The sequence below is a fragment of the Jaculus jaculus genome, chromosome 15 (genome assembly GCF_020740685.1).
Source record: "Jaculus jaculus isolate mJacJac1 chromosome 15, mJacJac1.mat.Y.cur, whole genome shotgun sequence".
Lineage (NCBI taxonomy): Eukaryota > Metazoa > Chordata > Mammalia > Rodentia > Dipodidae > Jaculus > Jaculus jaculus.
The window spans coordinates 73,482,745-73,507,890 of NC_059116.1; the positions used below are offsets into that span (position 1 = coordinate 73,482,745).

At 45.1% G+C, this 25,146-nt stretch overlaps 1 protein-coding gene across 11 annotated transcripts in view; it reads left to right on the forward strand.

Annotated features, from left to right (window-relative positions):
- The window catches only part of Sfmbt2 (Scm like with four mbt domains 2), a 242,588-nt gene that overhangs the window by 179,309 nt on the left and 38,133 nt on the right, over positions 1-25,146 (forward strand). For 8 of the 11 annotated variants that reach the window (XM_045134896.1, XM_045134901.1, XM_045134906.1 and 5 more), the window contains 5 exons: positions 635-748; positions 4,316-4,358; positions 6,879-6,949; positions 9,965-10,107; positions 18,870-18,979. In XM_045134896.1, coding sequence (XP_044990831.1) covers positions 635-748; positions 4,316-4,358; positions 6,879-6,949; positions 9,965-10,107; positions 18,870-18,979 — 481 coding nt within the window. The remainder of the gene's footprint in view (positions 1-634; positions 749-4,315; positions 4,359-6,878; positions 6,950-9,964; positions 10,108-18,869; positions 18,980-25,146) is intronic. The other 3 variants (XM_045134900.1, XM_045134904.1, XM_045134905.1) reach the window with 1 other exon arrangement.

Below are 25,146 nucleotides of genomic sequence, written 5' to 3' on the forward strand. Positions count from 1 at the left end.
ATCGTGATTAGGGAATGGGACCAAATGATGAAATAGGTTTTATGAAAAAAATAAAAAGACATTGCTACAGAAAATACTTGTGTGACGAGGCCAGGTTAGGCGTCTCCTCTCGAAGCCAAGAAGCTAGTACATTTCCTGGAGAAAGGGCCTCACCTCTGCCCTGCTCCTCATCGCCGCCTTAGCTGCCATGAGTGGCTTCCTTGAGCTGAAGGCTGCTCGTTGCCTGGGGTGGAGCAGAAGCTGCGATGGTGGCTCACGTGTGCTCCCTGCAGCCTCCAACCCAGGTTCTACCACAGTGGTTTTCTTTTTAAATTTCATAGCTACTCTTAAGAAAGGACAGTGTACTGTCTCTTGTGGTGTTACCTAGCTCTGATCTGTGTTTTCCTCTAGCATCCTTCCCTCCCTCCCCGTTTTCAAGAAAAAACATCTTTGTCCAAAACCCATATTTTTATTTCAACAATCTTACGTTCTCATTGTTAAGTAATTCAAGCCTCTGTATCCGTCTTCACAAATACTTGTTGACGTCTTCCATCCCATTACCGTTAGAAACGCTCCGCTGCGTCCTGGTGACGCTCTGTGTCTCTTCACTTCTGCTTCCGCCTGGCACCCATCGTCGTGGTTTCTTCCCATGCAGGCCTGCAGACTCCTGTTCCGGAGGTCATTGTAGATGTGGAATCCATGGACATCTTCCCCGTGGGCTGGTGCGAAGCAAATTCTTACCCTCTGACGACACCGCATAAAGCAACCTGTAAGTGCTTCCCACTGGACCAGACTGGCTGATAGGAGCTGCGATTTGGGTGTATACATCGACCATGTCATAATGAACTTTTATTTTTAAAAATTCAGTGCTTCAGATGTTTCAAACAGCATGTATATATATATATATATTTAATTTAGAGGTTATACTTGAGATATATTGATTATTATAAAAATAATTTTTTTAGAAATCACACTTTTCAGGAATGATCAGAGGCCAGATAAATAAAAGATTAAAATATTAAGCAATACCTGCTAATCACTTTAACAAGATATGTAAATGTGGCTTGAATGAACAAGGTTATACACATAAACCATGATGCATAATAAGAATGCTTGTAAGTGTTTTAAACAACATTTTGTCTCCATTTCTTTTCTTAATGTGTGTGTGAGAGAGAGAGAGACAGAGAGAGAGAGGTGGGGGAGAATGGTTGCACCAAAGCCTCCTGCCACTGAATGCCAAATCCAGACACATGCACCACTTTTGTGTTTGGCTTTATGTGAGTACTAGGGGATTGAACCCAGAACCCAGGCTAGCATGCTTTGCAAGAAAGCACCTTCAATTGCTGAGCTGTCTTTCCAGCCATCTCTCAATTGTTCTTTAAGTGCCAACTTTGGACGAGCATTGGATGAATTTCACGGTTCACAAACAAAGTCATAGTAAGAGGTGATTGAAGAAGAACAAAGTGCTTTTTAAAATATTTACTCTCATTTTTGCATGCAATGCAGTTTTTTTGATTGGAAAAGTAAAAATTTTAATTGAAAATGTATTGGTAAACTATTTTGTCAGGATGAAGTAGTTTCTGTCACATAGTTTCCTCTAAAAGACTCCTACTTGATATAAATATTGTATCTGCTTTTAACATTGTCTATTCAGTGAGATTTCAACTATCCCAACTTTATATCCTAGCATCCTTTTAATCAGAAAGTTCCAAATACGCCATTCACTTATCAATCCATCAGCTCATACCCAGGTATCTAGAATCAGAAATCTCGGACCTGTTGTGGCTTAGAGGTAAAATACTCCCCGTTGCTTGTGTGTTTGACCAATTGGTCTCCAGCTGGTGCCACTGTTTGGGAAGATGTAGGAACCTTTAGGTCCTAGCGTGCTGCTGGGTGAGGCGGGTCACTTGGGGCCAGTGTAGCCTCATCCTGTGGCCTTTTGTCCCCCTCTTCCTGACTGCCACGGGACGAGCTGGCCTGCCATGCCTTCCCCACCACATGTAAGCCGAATGAATTCTTGCTTTGCTTAAGTTGCTTCTGGTAAGGTTATTTGTTCATAGCCATGAGAAAGTAACTAAAGGAGTCCCGTAAGCCCCTGCTTGACTGATACACAAAGGATGACCGCCATTGCTTCATGAACTGCAAATTCAGACTCAGTAATGATTCCCATGCAGTCTCTCGGTTTGTAAGACAAACCCGCACCGTTAAGTACAGACGCCAGCAGTTTCCACACATGCTTATGATGTTCTCTTCATATTGTGCTGCTTCAAAACATCCACACCTAATGCATCATTGCATCTGTTAGTTCACGCATGACCTAACATGCATCACAGGTGGTTTTTTTTAATGTATAGGTACTAAAAATAATGGATTTCACCTTTTTTTTATTAAAGAGAGATGATATCTTTAGTATTTTCTTTATAGAATTTGCACGCCTTCTTTACATCTTCCTAACATACAGTTCTATGGTTTACTTCTGGACATTTCTGTAAACCAAGTTTCATCACAGAACTGGCTTTATATTTCTGGTGCCCACAGATTCCAAAGTGTCCCCCGACTCTGGGGTCAGTAGGAGGTCTAGAATATTCTCCTCATGCCTGACTGTTGACCATGGTGTCTGAGCAGGTTAAGAGTCTGCTTCAGGGCTGGGGCTAGGGCCTCATGCCCTGTCCTTCCTCTCCCTCCCTCACATGGATTTGGGAAGCCCAAGTGCTTGAAGTCTTCCAGGATAACGTTCCTTGCTGGTGAAAGCGAACACAGTAAGCTTTCCTCGCTACTTCATATTCTCTTTCAAGCCTGTTGCACTTAGCTCCTTACCAAGACATTAGGCAGTCAGGCCTCCCATGTACAAGGACTATTTGGAGTCAGGCATGGTGGCACACACTTTTAATCCCAGCACTCCGAAAGCAGAGGTAGGAGGATCACTGTGAGTTTGAGGCCAGCCTGGGCCTACATAGTGAATTCCAGGCCAGCCTGGGCTAGAGCGAGACCTTACCTCAAAAGAAGGCTATTTGGAACTTGTTTTATTACCTTGGAACCCACAAGAGTTTATAGTGTGTGCAGTAACAAATGGCATTGAATGCCAAGTGAAGTCAACATTGTGTAAAATTTTACTGAATGTTTTTCTCCTTGATATTTACACTCATTTGTTAATTGTACATTCCACTTTAAGGTGGCAGACTTGAACTCTTTTTTTTCTACCCAAGTCTAACCATTGTAGAAATCTGAATGATATTGATGTATACTGATGGTGGAAAATGTAGGGTTATGTGATTAATGAATGCAAAGGCTCGGATCTGTTTTTATTAAGGTCACAGTGCTCAATTAGAAACATAAACTGGAGGGGCTGCGATGACAGCTCAGCACGCAAAGGCTCTTGCTTGCAAAGCCTGTCATCCTGAGTTCCCTTCTCCAGCTACACATAAGCCAGACACAAAAAGGGACACGAGATTCTGGTGTTCACTTGCAGTGGCAAGAGGCCCTGGCATGCCATTCTGCCTTCCTTCCACACGTCATTAAATACATTTTTGAAAGAAATATAACCTGGGGGGCTGGAGTGAGCCCCGTCGGTGAAGGGCTTGTGCCTGAGTTACTCCTCCGAACCCCTGGGAGAGCCGTGCGCGCGGCGCGGGCTTGTGGGAATCCTAGTGCAAGCGCCGCAAAGACAGCTGGGTCCCTGGCAATCAGTTTGCCTAATTGGAAAGATCCAGGTCTTCCAAAAGGTGGGCAGTCCCCGAGGAACCACAGCAGGCCTCCTTCTCTGGGTACCAAACCATTGTGCACACACGTGCAGGTGTGCCCACACACAAACAGAAACACACACATGAGAAATATAAACTAGACATTTCTTATCCCTCACATGACGATTTACCAGGCTGTCTCCGTACTTGACCAGGCATATTTGCTAGCCACCATATCTCCTTCAGGTATTCAATATTTTCGTCTCAATGAGACTGTTTCAAGGGTGTGTCACGGTAGTACCATTGTTTGACTTCTCACAATTTCTGTGGGAATTGATCATATTGGGTAATTGTCTTGTAGTCATTTATGTTGACATGCGTTTATGTGAGGCACAATAGATGTCCTGTTATATCCAGTGCAGTGATAACATTAAATGCAGTAAGTTTTATTGATATCTTATATCCAATGAATTTATATATGTTTTATGCCAGAATAAATTAATGTATCCTTGTGTCTTGATTGAAAAAAACTTTCTAGTTAAATTGTGTTACTTAATAATTGGCAAATTTCACACTAAGCCATCTTTTATACTGCTCATTTACTACTTACTAACCACCATTTTCTTCCCCACTCCTTTTCTTTTCTTGTTTTATAGCACAAGTAAAGAGAAAGATTGCAGTTGTTCAGCCAGAAAAACAGTATGTTGCTTTTCCTCTTATTTACAAAATTGCCTGATAAACTGTAAAGGGTCTTTCCAGATCATAAGAAGTGTATTATTAGTATCTTACTCATTGCTGGGATATAATACTGGATCAGAAGCAATTTAAGGAATGAAAGGGTTCGCTCTGGCACACAGTTTCCATTGGATACGTTCCCCCATGGCCAGCAAAGCAAGGCTGCAAGCGTCCACAGGGCACACTGTAGCCACCGTAGGGAAACAGGGAGAATAGAAGTGGGGCTAGGCTGTACAAGTTTAAGGGCTGCCTCAGGTGACTCATTTCCCCCAGCAAGGCTCTACCTGGTAAAGGTTCCGCCGCCCTCCAAGGAGCGACACCGGCTAGGGACCAAGTGTTTAAACACATGAGCCTGTGGGGGCATTTCATATTCAACCCACCACAGGAAGTATGAAGTTTATTTATTTAGTTAATTATTTTGTTTTTCAAGGTAGAGTCTCGCTCCATGTAGTCCCAGGGTGGCCTTGAACTCATAGTGATCCTCCTGCCTCTGTCCCCAAGTGCTGGGATTAAAGGCATGCACATCACGCCCGGCTACATGATGTTTTTATTACAGTTAGTGAACAAATGGCATGCTAGTGGTAGTAACAGCTGTTGTTTGATGCAGTGCCTGCTCTCAATGCATGCCGCAGTCTAAATGATCGTCCCACGCTGACAGAAACAGCTCGATGTGTCAGGGGTGCTTAGTGGCCCCCGTGGGCGTGAGTGACAAGTGCAGCTTGTAGATGGATCATGCCTGTCTTGACCCTGGCTGCCTGTAAGCTGCAGAGCTCCTGCCACCTCCGCTCCCCTGCTTCCCAGCTGAACTCACGAAGTTGCTTTAGCTCTTTTCATCGTCACTACGAGCACAACCCACTTCTGAGGGTTTCTGGAAGTTTACACCTGCTTCCATAAGAAAAGTAATTGTGGGTTATAAATTGTTGAGTGCATACAGGTTGCAGTTTACCTAGGAAAGAGCATGTGAGGTTAAAGACATGTAGGCAGGGTATGTTTGAGAAGCTGAACTGCTTGTGACCCTGTCATGGATTTGAAATAGTAATAATATATCAAAATATGCATGCTGTCTGAAGTGGTTGTGTTTTTTTAGGTAAATAAAACCATACAGATAGAAAATAACTGCAAACAGCATTTTTCATATATTCAAGTTTAAATTTAAGTAGAAGAAATTATAGAGCTATCCACACTGATATTTGAACGAGAACAAAAGGTCTGTGAGGGTTTGTGTGTGTGTGTGTGTTTATTATTAAATGCAGCACATCAGATTTCTAATCTGCCTCTAGCTCATCTCTGTAACTTGAGATAGCTTAATGTATTTTCAGTTAACAGATCTATGTCTCTCTCCCCCTTCCACATGGAAACACAGATTGCTGGGCCAGACCCTCCTGGCTTCTGGCTCAGGATACTTGAAACATGGCCTGAGCATCTGTATTTCCTAAAGCTCCAGTACTGTGAGCTTGGGCATCACACTGAAGAGAACCATTGCTATAGATGGCCCAACTCATCTGTGGTGGCGCACGCCTTTAATCCTAGCACTTGGGAGGTAGGAGGGTCACCATGAATTTGAGGCCACCCTGAGACTCCATAGTGAATTCTAGGTCAGCCTGGGCTAGAGTGAGACCCTACCCAAACCACCCCTCCCCCCAAAAAATAGATGGCCCAAGATCTCTTATAATGGTTTACTTTGATTTTAGGTAGCTTTTCAAAAACCGTATGGTTTCATTATAGCCAGCATGGGGATCATGAGCAACCCTAATTGAACCCAGGGTTCCCCCAGAAAGCAGAAGATATCCAAGTAGAAGGGAGACTAGCCAGGCAGGGTGGCGCATGCCTTTAATCCCAGGACTCGGGGAGCAGAGGTAGGAGGATTGACGTGAGTTCGAGGCCACCCTGAGAATACATAGTGAATTCCAGGTCAGTCTGAGCTAGGGTGAGACCCTACCTCAAAAAGAAAAAAATAAGAAGGGAGACGAGTTGTGAAGAAGGGCTTCAGAAGGAAGGTAATGGGAGGAGCAATCAGCTCAAAATATATTTTAAAAGTTAAGAAAAAATTTTGAAAAATTCACCGGGTTTCTCCTGCTGCAGGATGCATTTAAACATGGGGGAAAGAAGTCCACAGTTAGCTGAAAATGCCATTCAGTTAGACAATTGCAAGGAAAATGTCTAACTTTAATTAAATGTTAGTCATGTCTAAATATAACTGTAGACATCATTACATTTCCATAACAGGAGACAAGATAAGCTGCAGCCTTACAAAAAAAAAAACCCTCATTCATTAGGGACAACTACCTGGGGGCATTTGTGCCCTTGGCTTTTTACGGGTTGTCCAGAGGATTTGAGAACAAATTTCCTGAAGTGATCTTTGTGTCTGATCAAAATGGTCCTTCATCCTATGGTAGGATAGCCTTATCTCGAATTTTGGGAATAATAATTTTAAAGCATTCATTGACATTTATTCATTTCTTGAACTTGTTTCCCATGTCACAGGTTGCCATCCACAGTGCCTGTTGAGAAAATACCTCATGGCCTTTGCCTCTTCCCTCCCGTGGACAGTGCAGGTAAGTGACCCTCCCTGGGGGCTCTGTCCCTCTTCGGTTTGTAGCTGTTAGCTGAAGCCATGCATATCATAAGTCACCGTGAGGGAACCTCAGCTTTGAGCCGCTTTTCCTCTGTCACTCACAGACATTTATTATTACTAAGCCAAAGTCTCTGTTGCTATTCTTTCTGCTGCTTGACTAGGAGCTTGGAAAGGTCTCCTGGTCTGTGAGAAAGGTTCCAAGTGCTGTTTGTTGGTTGCAAGCCAGATTACCACTGTGTCTCGTGGGCCATCATAGAAAAGTAGAACATTGAAAGTGTCATTGGACATTCCTTTCTTGACATTTTTCCACAGGTCCACTTGATTTGGGTGGGGGTGGGTGTTGAGACAGTCTGACTATGTAGCGCATGTTGGCCTTGAACTCACAGTTCCCGTATCTGTCTTTCTGGTGTTGGGATTATAGGCATGTGCCAACGTACTGAGCCTGCCACTTGCAATTGTATCCTACTCATTATTACTTAAGTCTCACTAGATTTTGAATAATTCACTACAACCCTCTGGATTTGAGGAGCAGTTTGTGAACAATATGTATTTAATGCATAAAGTTTACATCATACAATAATCTTTTATCACAAAGTTGCACGTTAACAGTTGATCACCAAATGTGACAATAGACATGTCTGCTTCAACTTTCTGGATTAAGCCCATGTGCTCTGAGGCAGAATCCCATGAGTTGAAGTTACCTTTGCGGTAAAGAGAAGAATTTTGTGAGTAGGCCCTTACTAAAATAACTTTTTCAAAGGTCTTCGCAGGGTAATCATTCCAACGATTATAAGGAAATTCAGTTGCAAGCTTAATTATTTTTCCTGTTGTAAGAACTGTTACTTCAGAGTGTTTTTGAAAGAACCAGCTCAGAAGCTTTTCTTATTCTGTATTGGTTGCTCTTCCCCTTCCCCCACATATCCTGGAGAAAAGTTCTGCCTCTCCCCTGTTGGCTCCTAATGCTTCCAGATGCAAATAGTATTTTTACAGAAACTCCACTACTGTGTAGTAAAGCTTGATTGGGAACTGGGTAGCCATATCAGTTGCTTAACCCAATGTGTGGCCTTATTCTGTGTTTATAAACATTTAGAAAATTTGAAAGAAATTACAAAAATATTTTTGCTTATTCATTTGAGAGTGAGATGGAGGAAAAGAGAGAGTATGGGACACAGGGGTCTTTTGCCACTCCAAACGAATCCCAGGCACATGCGTCCGTTGATGTGTTGCCTTTATAAGGGCCCTGGGGGATTGAACCTGGGACTTCCAGCTTTGCAAGCAAGTGCCTTTAACCACGGAACAATCTCCCCAGCATTTAGTGGTGCGTGCCCTGTAATCTCAGTATTTAGAAGGCTAAGGCCATAAGCATTGTGAGTTCGAGGCCAGCTTGGGTTACCATAGTGAGGCCTTGTTTCAAAAAAAAAAAAAAAATCAAATTCTTCACATAAGAAGTGCTAGCATCTTGAAAGTGAAATCTTAGCAATTAGTTGTTATCATTTTGTTCACGGCACCTGGAGATAGTGAAACCACTGACATGACCAGCTCACAATGTGGAGTGATGAGGATGGCGAGAGTGCCCTCCATCAGTCAGACTGCAGGCAGGGAGAAGCCTGGCAGCGTTGGGCTGGTGTGGGGCAGCAGCCGTCATCTCTGCAGAGCCATGTGGTCACTTGTACCGGGACACAAGTCTAACAGAAATGGTGCCTGATTGTGGTGTGTGTCTTTACAATGGAATGATGCAGAAGTGAAAATTGAAAATGCTGGCAGTTGTTTATAACTTTCTGTTTCTACCATGTCGAATACACGGACGAGATGTGCAACTAAACACTTAATAGATGCTTTTTAAACATCTCATACATGCTGTTTGTGGTTGCGTACATGCGTGTGTTGAGTAGTAAAGTGGACGAACTTGTATGAGAATGACAAACACCAGGTTCAGGGCTGTGGGGACTCGGGAGGGCAACGATGGGACATGCAGAGGATCTTAGCTGTGGAGTCACTCTTTTGTTTGTTTGTTTGTATTGGAGGTAGGGTTTCACTGTAGTCCAGGCTGACCTGGAATTCATCATGTAGTCTCAGGATGGCCTTGAACTCACGATGATCTTCTTACCTCTGCCTCCCGAGTGCTGGGATTACAGGCGTGCGCCGCTATGCCTGGCTATGTAGTCATTTTTGTCCTGCCCATGAAGGCTTGGGTTGTGATTGTCGTATTCTTGGTATATGTGTGTACTGAGTGTTGTGTACTCCACTCGGTGGGAAACAGAAACAACATTTCTTCAGATGCCTTTATGGATCCAGAATATCCTGGTGTCCTAACACAATGTGTCTTTCTCAAAAGGTACGTTTTCTCTGCTTTCTGTCACAATTAGAAACGCACATGAGGCTCCCTAAATTACATTACCAACAATAATGGCCCCTTTCAGTCTGTGTCTATCTCTCTTTCTCTGTGTGTGTGTGTGCATGCATGCGCTTGCATGATGTGGAGACCAGATGACATGACCACCTCAGGTGCCATTCCTCAGACCTGCACTTTGATGAGGCAGGGTCTCCTGATGGCCGAGGGCTCGCTCGCTCTCTGAGGAAGCTACACTAGATGCGCCTGTCTCCGCTGCGCCAGGGCGGGGTTGCGGGGCACACCGCTGTGCTCAGCTTTTCTTCTTTTTTTCAAGGTCGGGTTTCACTCTGGCCCAGGCTGACCTGGAGTTCACTATGGAGTCTCAGGGTGGCCTTGAACTCACAGCAGTCCTCCTACCTCTCCTCCCTGGTTTTTAAGGCATGCGCCACTGCGCCTGGATATGTTCTCAGCTTTTTCTATGGGCTCTGGCTGTCCAACTCAGGGCCTCACGCTTGCGAGTCACACACTCTTCCCACTGAACTGTTTCCACTCCAGATGCCCCCTCAGCCAGCCTCAGGATCTCCTTGAGATGGGTTAAGGACATGTCTTCTAAGCTCGTAGGACCTGATCTGGGGATCCTCTCCCTTGTGTTCTGTCCCCAAGCAGGAGCCGGCAACGGGAAGTACTGCTGCCCACAGCTGTTCATCAACCACCGGTGTTTCTCGGGCCCCTACCTGAACAAGGGGAGGATCGCAGAGCTACCTCAGTCCGTGGGGCCTGGCAAGTGTGTGCTGGTGCTTAAAGAGGTAAGGCACTCGAATGATCCCACCCAGTTTATTTTAGCAAATGTTCATGCAGTTTCTGAAGGAGCTTCTAGATCATGGAGTCCATTCAGTACCTAAGCACCCCTTGCCTTTGAGGGTGGAATGCCAGAGAAACAAACACAGAGCAGTGATGTCCTTGCCCATAAATGTCTCAGCCTAAAAGACACCCTTTACTTCCATTGAGCTTGGGGGATATGCTTCAGTAGATTTCAATGAAGTGATTTAGGGCTGGAAAGATTGCTCAGTGGTTAGGACACTTGCCTGCAAAGCCTAAGGACCCATGTTCAGTCTCTCTCCAGATCTCACGTAAGCCAGACACACAAAGGTGAGGCAAGCACAAGGTCCCACGTGCCCACTAGGGGGTGCAAGCATCTGAAATCCATTGCAGTGGCTGAGGTCCTGGTGTACCAGCTCTCCTTCCCTCCCACCCCCATCTCTTGCAATACAAATAAAAAAGTAAAAGAAAAAAGGAGTGATCTAGGAACACTAAGGAATGATTCAGTGTAAGAGGGGAGAAGACTTGGGGCTGAAGGCTTGGAAAAGAAAATACTGTCAGGAAGGAGGAGGGAGCATGGCTAGGTCAGGTGGCATCGTCCTCTCCTCTTTTCTCCTCCCCTCCCCTCCCCTCCCCTCCCCTCCCCTCCCCTCCCCTCCCCTCCCCTCCCCTTAATTGAGTCTCTCCCCTCTTATTTAAGAGAGATGGGGTCTCCATGCAGCCCAGGCTGTAGTCTCAGCAGGTGGAGAGACATTTGGTAAGGGGTAATCAGTGAGTTTTGGGTTTAAGTGAGTGACCATGACTCACTAAATTAGATGTACCCAACACTGACCTCTGGTCTCCTCACATATGTGAACCCACATACATGCAAACACACACACACACACACGTACGCACGCGCGTACATGCACTCACTGCGTAAGAGGAACTTGTGACACGAGGTCCTGCACTGTGACCTTCCTTGGTTCTGCCACAGCTCTTGGCAATGACTGGAGTGTGGCCTTACCTGCCTGTGTTGGTGTGTGGATTTGGTTGACAGGTCATGGACACAAAAATTGACAAAAATATGCTGAGTGGGTGAGTTTCTTTACAGATGCCTGCAATCCTGATTTCTGTGGCACGTTCCAGATGTTAACATATGATCCTCTCTTATCTGCCCCTGTGTGCAGCCAACAACAGACCCCTGGTTGGTGCCTCTCTTTAGGAGATGGCTATTTTACACTAAATGATTTTTTTTTTAAGTCAACAGTAGTTATCCCTGGTCAAGTTGGTGATAGATGCCAGCAACCATGTTTAAAAGTCAGGCCCGAGCAGTTTTCTGATGACAAAAGTCATTTTTTTTTGCTGATGTGTAAAAATGCATGCAGCAAGAAGGAAGCCAAAAAAAAAAAAAAAAAAACCCAACAAAAAAGCAAGCGCTTCAGTTCTGGGAGTGCGAGAAAAAATGTAAGTTTCATGAAGCCAATATTTATGCTAATGCTCTTCCTTCAGTACCAGAGCCTCTGTACAGCTCCAACTTTCATTTGACTGAAAGAGAAGGAATGAGGTCATTGAAGCAGAGACGACAGCGCACACTGCCGGTCCGGGCCATCAGTGGTGTTAGAAATTTTAACACTTTTGTATCTTTGGAAAATGGAAACTGTTTGCTTTCTGTTCAGTCTGTTAGAAGTAGATCATGTCTGCGGGTAAGTGCAGAGCTCGTCCTCAGGGAGGCTAAATGCAATGTTAGAAGTGATGTCCTGTAAGGGAAGGGGAGGGGAGATGGGCAACAGAGTGGAAGTTTCTGGAAAGTGATGGCCAAAGCAATTTGCTTTCTGGATGTTAGATTTGATTGGTGTTTGGAGGACCCAGAGGGCCATCCATGACTGGTCTTGACACCAGAGAGGATGTTAAGGAGAGTTAGAGGATCCACTTAGCTCCTGGCATCCTGTAAAAGTAAATTCAGAGTGGAGCAGGTGTCCCGCCGTGTGCTGGGACATTTTAAGGGAGTCATGGATCCAAGGATGAGACCTGTCAGGTACAGGCACTAGTGTGCTGCGTGTCTTAAGTCACACCTGTATGTTTAGAGAAATACTCCCAGTTGCGATCATCCACTTCTGTTCCAAATCCTTCCACCCTCCTGCCTCTCCCCTTGTGTCATGATCCCCAGTGGGTCGATGAAACATGAATCCCTGTCATGAGATTGTTTGCATCACATGAGAAGGAGTCTTGTTGGCCACTGCATTCCCACTACACTGCATTACAATGCGCTGAGATTTTTGCTTTATAACTTCTATGCCATTTGATGGTTTACAGGGCGAGTCATAGTATTTGTTGTATATGAAATAAATACACACGCTGGGATACAGGTACTCTCATGGGAAGAGGTGGTGAACCAGGATGAGACAGAAGGGGAGTGAATGGTTAATGTGTTCTGTTGGTGTGTCCTGGTAGGGATATTTCCGCTTCTGACGGAGATCCATGATGGAAACGAGAGGCCAGTTATGCGCTCCTGGCAAAATGAAAACACCCACCGTGGGAGACTAGCAGAGCCTTTGCCTTTGTAGAAACTCTGCAAGCCACGGAGACAGAATCCCAGATCCCTCGGTGGCCATTTGACTTCAGACGTCTGCTAGTGTGTAGCCCCTGTTTTTAGGGAAAAAAAAAAAAAAAGGCAGCCTGTAATTTTATGCACAAACCTTCTGGGACGCCTTTTGCCCCATCCATAGCTTTGTAGCTGTGATAGCAGGCCCTTGCTCTGCCGTTGAAGCAGCTCCACAGAGATATGGCCTGTAGGGTTCTTTGTTTGTTTTGTTTTTGTCAATCTGGGTTCAGGTGAGATGAAGAGAAAAGTTCTATTGAAAGGTCAAAAATATAATACCTGGTTTTCCCCTCTCCCTTAACTTCTTTCTGCTACTACTAAGGCTTGGGATAAGGCAGGTGGAACTTGGCACCGCAGGAGATTGGGGAATAATGAGCTTCCGTGGGCATACCCCTTCCCTGCAGCGCCACTTCGCAGCCAGTGACTTGAGATCGCCAAAGAAGTGGTGAGCCCTGTAGGCGCACCTCAGGTCAAGAGACTAGGTCAGGGTAGACAAGGAAGACAACAGCAGTGGCACTGGACAGCGTAGATCTGCTCAAAAATGCAAGAATCTTGTTCCTGATGGAAAACATGCAGATGCAACTCTGCCTCCCACTGCCCACATTACGCACGCAGTTAGCTACATACTTTTTGGTGTGTCCTCCGGGTCTATCTGCCTATCTGTGTGTCTGTCTGTCTATCTATCTATCTATCTATCTATCTATCTATCTATCTATCTATCTATCTATCTATCTATCTATCTATCATCCATCTATCTATCTATCTATCTATTATCTATCTATCTATCTATCTATCATCCATCTATCTATCTATTATCTATCTATCTATCTATTATCTATCTATCTATCTATCTATCTATCTATCTATCTATCTATCTGTTATCTATCTATCTCTCATCCATGTTAGCATGCCACCTTCATATCTGCTACTCTCTATCTCCCCTATCGTTACCTGTGTCTGAGATCTGTATCTATCATCTATCTTCATTGTCATCTGCCAGTCTCGCCATTCATCCCTCACTATTGGCATCATTATCTGTTCTATCTCTCTTTCCTATCAGCTCCTTTCTCCTTCATTGTCTGTCATCTGCTCACCATATCTTATTGTTATGCATCTCTCATAGACTTACAGTTACTTTATTTCTCTCCATCTACCTTTTTTTTCTATCAATCTGTCATCTGTCGGTTTTCTGTATCATCTGCCATATCTACTTACCATTTATTATATTATAATCTCTCATTTCCTTGTATTTACCTCTGTGGATTTATCATCTGCGTACCTATCCATACATACGTGCTTCATCTATCTGTAGAGTATCTAAAAGACTCACTTTGGTACTCCCACCACCAGCCCAGTCATAGAATGTACACGGGTAACTGACCAAGTAAGCCTTCTATGTGCTTAAGATAACAGATTATACTGACTTTGCAAAAAGGGACTACAAGATGATTAAGAACCATAAGCACCAATAAGAAAAAAAAATATCCCAGCATTTAGTGTAGATGACAGCTTGCTTCACTGTCTGACTCTGTTGTGCTGAAATACAGAGGTTAAATGCTAGTGACATCAGCCTGTCTGGGTATGTCTTTTCATCTATACCGGTGATGCCTCGAGAAATTTCCATATAAGGATCCGGTTACTCAGCATCCAGTACATAATTACTGACATTCTGCCCCATCCCAGAACCCTGTGGGACCCTCACAGTAAGCATTCAATCATGCATTCCTCTGGCCCTAAATAATGAATATTCCAGGCACTATGTGTTGGGGCTGACCACTGCACAGAGCTTTTCCCCCACTCCAAGCCTGGCAACGTCTAACCAGTCCGTACCAGCACACATACACCAGTGAAGGTGTGTGTGTGTGTGTGTGTGTGTGTGTGTGCGCGCGTGCGCGTTTACAGTGTAATCCACAACATCCAGGTCTGTTACATTGAGGTTCTGGAGTTGTGGCTGCTTTTAAATGTGGGATCCAGAGCCATTTGGGGCTTCAGCAGTCAATGAGATGATAGAAACAGGTTGTCCTTTCAGAGAAGCCTCCCATGCTTGTCCCCTGCCTCACTCCCAATCTCCCTGTTACGCTAGGCCCCATGAGCTTTATCCAGCTCTGGCGTTGTCCCATTCCAGCCCCTTCCTGCTGACTGACAGGGTTCAGGAAGTCACGGACCCTAGGCTTTAGTTCTTGTCTGTGACTTTGAGATTCTCCTAGGAGTGCTGACAGACATGCTCCAGTTAGGTAGGGCCTGACCTCAAGCATCCCCACAAGGGATTTGGAGTGGCATCGCCACATTTCTCAGCAGCAGCAGGAGGGAGGCAGGTGTGCCCTACTGCTGGATCTTGGCCCCATGCTCACCCAGCTCTGTTGAACTGGCCAGTGGAACATACTGGAGCAAAGGCACCGAAGAAGCCCCAGGAGTTTCGCAAAACTGGCCCTGTGTTTGTTCTCCGGGCCCCACTAAGCCAGTCTCAAAATCAAAGACCGAGGCCTCCTCAAGCTGTCTGCTGTGGTGAATAACCCTGCACTGACCGTATAATGAGAGGCCTGGAAGCCCTGGGAGACCAATGCAGTTCTTCAGTGGATGCTTGAGAGACCCTTCCATGAGGTGTTTGTTTGTTGCGTAAAGATGTGATAGAGGAGGCGTTGCAGGGACATCCTGACCCCCCTGTCACTGTCACATACCAAAGACAATCGACTCTCTAAACACAAAACAGTCATTTTGATTCGGTTTCAGAGGCTGGAGACATGATCAACGGGCCCAGTTGCTCTTGTGCCTGTGGTTAGGCAGCCACTGTGGTAAGGGGCTCATGATGAAACCAAGCTGCTTGCCTCGTGGCCTGCTTGGGTTCCATCATCTTTTCCAGTGACCTAAACACCTCCCCTTAACACTTCCGCCAATTCACAGTAACACCTGGTGCTGGAGACTCAACTTTTGCCACACTGACCTTTGAGAGACATGCCAGGTCTGAGACCCACAGCAAGCCAGAGGAACAGCTCCTGAGAGCCCGGTGGCCCAAAGCCGGCATGGTAGGAACAGAGCAAGCAGGGGAAAAGGGGCCACAGTGCAGAGTCCCAGGGGCCCCGCCGAGTCTGGAGTCAGCTGTAGGGAAGAATGAGCCGGGCAGATGCCAGCGCCCACAGACGGATGAGAAAAGCAGCTCTACATCTTGCCACGGACCTTAAGCTTGGAAGGGCTGGAACTACTGATTTGATCCCAGATCGGTCCACCTAAAAGGGCCTTTTCTGCTATGGTACTCTGTGGAGAGCTTGCTTGTGGAAGTATCTTCCATGAACTCCTGGGAATCGAAGAGGCATGGCTTTCTTTCCAGCACGAGTTTCTTCCTGAGGAAGCTCAGCTGCCCCCAGGCTCGTTCACCAGGCCTCGAGCAGATTCCCAGCCGCGGTGCTTGTGGCAGAGGCCGGCCCTGGCTTCTCTGCCCTCGGGAGTTGTTGGGCTCTGTTCTGACGGCTTACTCTGCTAAGTGACAGCAGCTGTCTCCCTGGTGCTCTCTGTGAAGTAGCCGTGGTACCCTAACCCACCAGGAACACCACAGTTTGTGCACAGCCCAACTGCAACACTGTCCCGAGACCTTGTTGCATTTGGAGGTGAAAGTGATGGTATCGGAAAAGCGCGTGGAAGAGAATCCACTGACAGCATTGAGTCGCTGCCTGTTTGCAAGCCGAACTAAACTCCGGATGCCGTGGTCTAGCTGCGTTACTGTCACCAAATACATGTTGATACACAGCAGGTGACATGAGGCTCTGGTTTCCCTTAGCTACTCAATCTGAAAAGAACCCGCTGAAATTTTGTTGTATGGTGATAAACACTTAATGCATTATTGCAGCCAGTTCTAATTAAGTTTATTTTAAAACTCAGTTTCTTAAATTGTCCTAGGGGGGGTCAGTAAAATCACATAATTATTCTGATACAGAAAAGTGCAACACACCAAAACTGCCTTTATTGCCTCTTTAGTCCTTTTTTAGTGGGCTGAAGTTTGCCTCTTGTGAGTTGTTTGGGGCTGTTGGAACATGACAGAGTGCCGCTTAGCCAAAGCTGGTGGCCAGGATGCCTGTGTATAATATTAAGAGCAATCCTTTGAGTAATGTGAAGAGATTATTATTTTCACAAGCATATCAGGGCACACATACCAGGACAGTGTATTCCTAAATCCACTGTCTCCTCCTTCGCCGTTTGTGGTGGGCTGATCTCCATATACGAGTAGCCATGGTGGTAATAGAGCCCATCTCCCATCTGGGAGCTATTTTTCTCATTTACCCTGTGGTATTTTTTGAACGTGTGCTTGTGTTGTGTGTTCATATGTGTACATATATGTCTGCACACATGTAGAGACTATGGGTCAACCTTGGTGTCTTACTTGACTATTCTCTACCTTTTTCTCTGTGGCACCATCTCTCTCTGAACTTAATGATCAATAATTTGATTATAGACATGCTTGCCATGAAACACAATGATTCCTAGTCTCTCATCTCCCTAGAACTTGGATGAGAAGTTCATACCACTATACTGACATGGTTTCTTGGGATCTCAACTTAAAGCCTCATGCATGGTTTGGTATGGCAGGCATTTTCCCATTGAGGCAACTCTCTAGTCCCTCAGTGGTATTTTGCTATTAACACATGTAATGTGTTCCTTCCAAACATTGTGTGTCTGTAGGTTTTTGGACAGGGCAGTTTTCAGAGGGGCTGGTACTGTGTGCAGCTCCTACCTGTGTTCCTGGCACCTTGGCGAGCCTACACAGATACTCATTATGCTAAACTGAACACCTAGTTCTCTTCGTTGTAGTTGCAACTTGGAGCATTCCATAGTTTCCGAACGTTATGAGTTAATCATGCTGGGCAAGGTGGCACACTTCTGTAATCCAGCACTTGGGAGGTGAAAGCAGAAAGATCTTGAGTTCAAAGCCAGCCTTGGCTAAATAGCTAGTTTGAGGCCATCCTGGGCTACATGAAACCCTGTCTTGGAAAAGAATTACTCATATTTAGCAGACCACCTTATTTTCCTATTATGTGCCCTTTTGGCTCTTAGAATGGAAATGCCTGGTGTTTGTAGGCACTGTGTCATGGGCAGCGGCAGCATAGTTATTTCCTTGAACTTGAGAATTGGACAAGTGCTGGTGTTTAAACAGATACAATATTGGATACTGTTAGGTGCTCCAGATGAGCTATCAACTCCATATTTGAGAGTGTTGTCCTCTGATTAAATGTCTGTAAATTGAGACAGCATTAGGTAAATTGCACGTTGTTCTTTGCACACTCTCCAGATGTACCTCACTTCCACTGGTTCCTTAGAAAATGTGTCTTGTTTAGAAACAAGGTGATGGCTAGGGAGATAGCTTAAGTGGAAGGTGGTTGCTGTGTGAGCATGTGGATCTGAGGCTGATCACCCAGACCCATGTAAAGAAGCACCAGGGGTGCGTGCCCATACCAGTGCAGGGGAGGACGAGGCTCATGGCCTAGCCAGCCTAGCCTACTTGGTAAGCTGGTGAGAGCCCTGTTTCAAATACAAGGGGCAAGGCACCTGAGAAACTACAGCTGAGGCTGTCCTGTGACCTCCACATACGTGTGTGTGTGTGCATGTGCACACAAACGAATATACAAATGCACACACAAAATAGAATCAGGGCTGGAGAGATGGCTTAGTGGTTAAGGCACTTGCCTGCCAAACCAAAGGACCTGGGTTTGATTCCCCAGACCTCATGTAAACCCAGATGCATAAGGTGGCCCATCCATCTGGAGCATGCTTGTAGTGGCTAGAGGTCCTGGCATGCCCACCCTCTCTCTCTCTACTGAAATGAATAAATATATTATGATATTTTAATGACAAAGTAGAATCAAAATGGAGTGGGATTGTCAGTCAGCTAGCCTAATGAGCAGTGATCCTGCTGGAGAATAATAACTAAAAGAGCTACTGAGGGACACCCTTTGGCTCGCATGTCCCACATTGCCAGCTGCTAACTGGAGGGTGGGGATTTCGCCCTCTCGGTCTCTGGATGGTGAGTGAACCAGCACTGGCCTGCCGAGTGTCGTGTCCAGCCCTCCCCGTCAGGGGGTGCACGGAGCCTCGCATGTGCCGACAGTGGTTCTCGACACGCTCTTGATTGGACAGGCATGAACACAGTTGTGGCTCACTGTGCCGATTTCTTCCCTCCAGGTTCTCAGCATGATCATCAACGCAGCCTACAAGCCTGGGCGGGTGTTGAGAGAGTTACAACTGGTGGAAGACCCACGCTGGAATTTTCAGGAGGAGACTCTGAAGGCAAAGTAAGCATGTGCAACTCTGGAAATCTAGGAATGTGCAGTAGTTCACTGAACTGTGTTAAGACTTACTGTTGCTTGTTTTAGGTGCCCTTCCGAGCACCGCATCCACACTCGCTGAGTTAGATTTTACCATCTCTGACAAAATACTGAGGAAGCAGCGGAAGGAAGGGCTTGATTTGGCCCTGAGTTTCGGGTCATTCAGTCCGTAATCCCTTGGCTTCACTGGGCCAGGCGTGGGATGAGCACGTCACCGTGGCGGAAGGAGAGTGTGGCGGGGGATGTTGAGCTCATGGCAGACGGAAGCGGAGAGAAGACAGGGTGGGGGCCAGGTGAAAATTTCATAGGCACACCTCAAGGGACCCGTTTCTTTTTCTTTTTAGTTTTTTGAGGTAGGGTTTCACTCTAGCCCAGGCTGACCTGGAATTCACTATGGAGTTTCAGGGTGGCCTCGAACTTGGGGCAATCCTCCTACCTCTGCCTCCCAAGTACTGGGATTAAAGGCGTGCACCACCACGCCCAGCTCTTTATCTTTTTTAAGTGGAAACTTTACGTCACGTGTTGGTGCCAGCATTGCCCTCCTTCTTGCCCCATTCCACGGAGGCCTCCTCAGTGGGGTTGGTGGTGCTCAGCATGGGCCGTGGGTTAGGAGTTGTGAGAGCGGCAGTCTGTCCCTGTGGGTGGGGGCAATGCCTCTGGATACTCTTTCCCACCCTGTGGCTTTGAAAAGCTTTTCACCCTCTCTTGCACATTGGGTCCCGAGCATTGGCAGCTGTGTTAAGTGAAGTGACCCTTTTCTGCTAGAGAACAGTACCTTCTAAAGTTTCCACCACCTACCAGTATAGCACCGCAGGCTTGGGACCAAGTGTTCAGTAAGTGGGCTTTTAGTGACATTTCACAGTCTGACCGCAACACTGGTATTTTTGCTGCACAGAATTGCCTGAAGCTTCAAGATTTCTAACATGAAACAGAGAATGAGCCAATACTTTGTGTAATGTTATGAATTCAGAGTCAAAACTTGTGTTTGTGAGCCCACAGATTTTTTTTTGTTAGGAGAAAAACAATACAAGAAAAATTATCCTCTAACATCATTGTCTTAGGCTTATAACCAAAAAAAGTTTTTCATATATTATGGAGAGTTTGTACCAAATATAAAATTCTGAAATTTAGGAATTTTTTTATAGATAAAAGGAACTGATACATGTCTTTGGTTTCAATTAAATGGCAATAGGCCATGAGTAGTTAGATTTTCTTGTGTTTGGAAATTGGATAATTGGAAGGGCAACGCTATGTTGCTTTGCTCAAGTGGTTTTATTTTGTATTTTTGTTGGTGTTTTTTGGGTGGGTTGTTTTGGTTTGTAGGAGCTCAAACAGCCTCATTAAAAATATTTTATTTAAATGGGCATGGCGGTGCACGCCTTTAATCCCAGCACTCGCGTAACAGAGGTAGGAGGATCACCGTGAGTTCGAGGTCACCTTGAGATGACTTAGTGAATTCCAGGTCAGCCTGGGCTAGAGTGAGACCCTACCTTGAAAAATTAAAAAACAAAAAAATATTTATTTATTCATTTGCAAGTAGAAAGAGTATGTGTGATAGAGAGAATGGGTACATTATGGCCTCTTGCCACTGCAAAGGGATTCTAAATGCACGTGCCATTTTGTGTATCTGGCTTTACGTGGGTACTGGGGAATCTAACTTGGGCTATCAGGCTTTGAGAGTAAGCGCCTTTAACTGCTGAGACATCTCCCCAGTCTCAATTAATTTTAGTTTCAGACAGGGTCTCACTAAGTTGCCCAGGCTGGGCCCAAACTTGTAGTCATCCTGGTCAGTCTTTGAACTTACGACCCTTGTTCCTCAACCTCCTGAGTAGTTAGGAGTACAGCATTCCACCACAGTCAGCTTGCTTGAGGTTTCTTGACCTCTGAAAATGAGAGCAGAAAGTATGTCAGTGTGCTTGACCTTGGTTGGAGAGGCCCACAGAAAAAGTTTCATTTTTCAGATAGCTTAATATTGAATAATTCTTTAAAAATTGTTTTTTAAATTTTATTTATCTAATAAAGATAAATATATATAATAAAGATATAATAAAAATAATAAAGATATACAATAAAATAACAATATATATAATAAAAATATTTATAAATATATAATTAAAATTTAAAAATTTTATATATATATTAAAAATTATATATATATATGAAATAAAGTAAAGAGAGAAAGAAGCAGATAGAGTTGATGGGCACGCCAGGTTCTCAAGCCACTGCAAATGAGCACCAGACACCTTGTGCGTCTGGCTTACGTGGGTCCTGGGGAATCCATCCTAGGCCCTTTGTCTTGACAGGCAAGCTCCGTAACCACTAAACCATCTCTCCAGCCCTTTTGAATACATCTTTAGTGATCAGAGAAGAATTAATGTTCATTATGATTCCCAGCTGAGAAGATCTTACTGGTTGACTTAACTCACCATAGTTTCCTAAGATGTCTTTTATATAGAATATTTGGAAAATGATGCTTTTTCAAAAGGGAGAAGCACTTGTTATAAGGAAAGAAGGGTTTTTAAACTTTTATTTAGAACATCTAATGCAATGTAAATGCTACTTAAGTACAGAGCTGAGCAGCTAGTTGGAAAACAGCGGCGCTGAGTACAGATGCCTCCCTGCGGCTCCTGCCCCGCCCTGCCCGCCGAGCCCGTCTTCATTCCGCTGTATCTTCCCTCCCAGCACTCCCCGCCACCTGTCTTATCCCACGTTTCTGTTGCCCTCCCCACTGCTTCATTTGAAAGAGAGAGCAAGAGGGAGAGACAGAGAGAGAGGACACACTCGGGCCTGCAGTTGCTGCAGATGCACTTCAGACACATGTGCCACCTGATGCATCTGGCTTACATGGGTTCTGGGGAATTGAACCTGGGTCTTTTGGCTTTGCAGGCAAGTGCCTTAACCACTAACCCAACCCAACTCTCCACCGCCCACTTTTTTTTTTTTTTTTGAGATAAGGTCTCTCCCTGGACCTATAGATCATTGATTTGGCCACCATTCAGTAAGCTCCGAGGATCCTCCTGTCTCGACTTCCCTTGTTTTGGGATTGTAGGCACATATTCCCATACCTGTCTTTTACTTTGGTGCTAAGGATCCAAACTCAGGGCTTCATATTTTCACAGCAAGCACTTACGCACTGAGCCATCTTGCCAGGCCCTAAGCCTCTCTTTAAAGAAGGGACCTGCCCCGCTCATACGGGAAGTTGGGAGATTCTTAATCATCTGTGGGAGCATATTCCTCTTGTGTTAACTCATCCTGGTAGTACAGAGATGGTGAAACAGTGTTTTGCCAGTAACCAACCCAGTCCTCGGTGTCTGCTTACAGCAAGTCTGCATAAAGACCCGTCATCTTTCTCCAAACCGAAAGGAAAGAGAATATGTGGAAACCAGGAGAGGGTTTCTCTCTATAAAGCGCCATGCCCATGAAACAGAGCCCCATGTCACAATTCAAAGAGGAACTTACATGAGCTTTATCTATAATTCAGAAGAAGCAAGTTAATTTTGCTTGCTTGTATATTTGTGTTCCCTATTTAATTTTTAACATTTTTATATTTTATTTATTTAAGTGAGATAGAGAGGGAGAAAATCAATATGGATGTGCCAGGGCCTCTGTCCACTGCAAATGAACTCCAGACTCATGTGCCACCATGTGCACCTGGCTTACATGGGTCTGGAGAATCAAAGCTAGGTCCTTTGGCAAGCGCCTTAACTGCTAAGCCATCTCTCCAACCCTGTTTTTCCTATATAATATAGTCCCTATATTTCTATTTTCTCTAAGGGGAACATAGTAGAACATTTTCTTCTAAACAATCACACTAAAGTAGTGTCAAAATCTCTAGCAAGTGTTTTTGCAGAAAAAAAAAATCCTTCTTACTTTAAAACTTTTTTCTGTATAAGTCGATGCCAGCAGATTCACCTAATGGCTTGGGAACAGTGTGAATGCAAACGTCTTACATCCTATTAGAAGCTGTCCTATTCCTAAATCTGCCAGAAACTTGCTCATGACAAGGAGAGTTCATTTTGCAAGTGTTTGCACTTATATTCATGTTACCATGTCAATGGGAACTTTTATTAAATCCAGCCTGATAGAATCAAAACAGACAGGGTGTTCTCCAGCCCTGCTGAATTGTAAAGGCGATGTATTGCTCCCCCTATCAAAGATGACAGGGAGCTCCTTAGCGAAGTCTTACACAGCGGCTCCTAATGAGGACATGTCTGCCTGAGCCAGGCTGCCGCCACGCCACATCCCAGTGCCATCTCCGAGCGGCTGCCAACGATGACAGGTTAACAGTCAGGGGGGCGTCCAGTGGCAGCCCTGGGTGCTGTCTCTCCCTCTGGCATTCTCCTTTGCTCGACTTCCTTGGTGCAAATGGGAGAAAAGTACAGAGTTGGCTACGTGCTTCCCAGGTGGTGAAAGGCAGAAATCTTCTATGTAGTGAAGAAATTCACTTTGCAGATGAGAGGTCTGCATTTCAGGTAAGTTGCTTAGGTTGTTGGCAGAATGGCATCCAACTCTGACAGGATTGTCAGGAAGCAGTGGCCTGAGGTCGTCCCCAAGGCAGTGTGGTTGTGATTCAGCTTCTGGGATTGCTCACTGGGAGCACCCGCCCACCACCACAGAGTAAAGACCCACTGTGTTGGGCATGTGTATGTACGTGGTTTTCGTGGGGGATGGGAGGGTGGACCTGACATTGGCTGTCTTCCTTTGTTATTGTCCACCTCAGTTTCTTGAGACAGTCTGTCAGTGACTGGTAATCAGAAAGTCCCAGGAGTTCACCCGTTTCTACCTCCCTAGCACTGGAGTTCCAGGTGGATACCACCCTGCTCTGCTTTTCATGGGTGCTGGGAACCTCAACTTAGGTGCTCCAGCTTGTACAGCAAGCATTTCTTTACACACTGAGCCGCCTCCCTCACACTGGGCCATTTTCTGGACAACATGTAGGTGCCTTTCAGACTTGTAAATATAGTAAAAACCAACACAGTCACATACAGTGGTCGAGTTTTTTTAAAATAATTTTTAACCAAACACACCTTTATGCTTATAATAAAATGCTTGCAATATCTAAACTGCATGTGAAGATGGTATTCATACCCTTAAGTCTTAATCAAAAGCAGAATGTGGGCTGTGTGTGCCTGCAAAGAGGGAAAAGGGATTGTAACAGCTTCAGCTGTCTTGTCACGGAAGGTTCCCGTCTTTTCATTGAATTTAGTCAGTCATCATCTATGTTAACCTACACGCTTTTAAAGTTCAAGAGGAATAATTTAGGCTGTACCAAAAATACTCATCTCCATCAATCTACAGACATTTTAAATATGTTATTCAATGTGTTGTAAAATCTTTTTTTGTGGAGAGGAAATAATATGTTAATTCTTCTTTGAATAGATTTTGTTCTGGTTGTTAGGAAAGCCTGGTTGAGGCTAGGCAGATTTCTCCATCTTTTGTTACAAGTGTTCAGAACACTTAAGGAGGAAGCATTCTGGTTTCTTTTCACAGGAACGGTAACACTTAGGCAGAGGCAAAATGACAAAGTCAGAGCTTTTCCCTGAGTTGTGTTCAACTCTGGAATACTTTTGTCTCCACTGCCCCATGAATAATGGAAAGCTTTTCTTTTTTGCTTATTTTTCCCCCCTTGTGCAAGTTCGACCTTCACTCAAGTTTGTAGGTTATGAAAAGGAAGATGTACTATTGGATCATGAAGTGACTTATGTGAAAAGGGATTCCCAAGTTGAAATATGGTCCAATGAAAATCCTTTTCTTTCCTTTTTTCTTGTTTGTTTTTGTTTTCAGTTTTACAGGCAGGGTCTAGCTCTAGCCCAGGCTGACCTGGAATTCACTATGTAGTCTCAGGGTAGCCTTGAACTCACAGCAATCCTCCTACCTCTGCTTCCGGGGTGCTGGGATTAAAGGGGTGCCCCGCCACGCCGGCTTGACAAGGGTTTTGGAGATTCAGTGGTTACTTTGACCTGAGCTCCTGGAAGTGTGTGTGGTGAGCCCTGTGGGCAGCGAGTACCGAATCAGCCCACCTGGGGAGCTAGCTGGCTGCCATCCTGCGCGTTCATCCACAGCCAGTATGCGAGTGGGGGGGTCTCTCTTAATAGCTCCCCCCTGCTTGATCGAGACTTCCATACCTGCTGCAC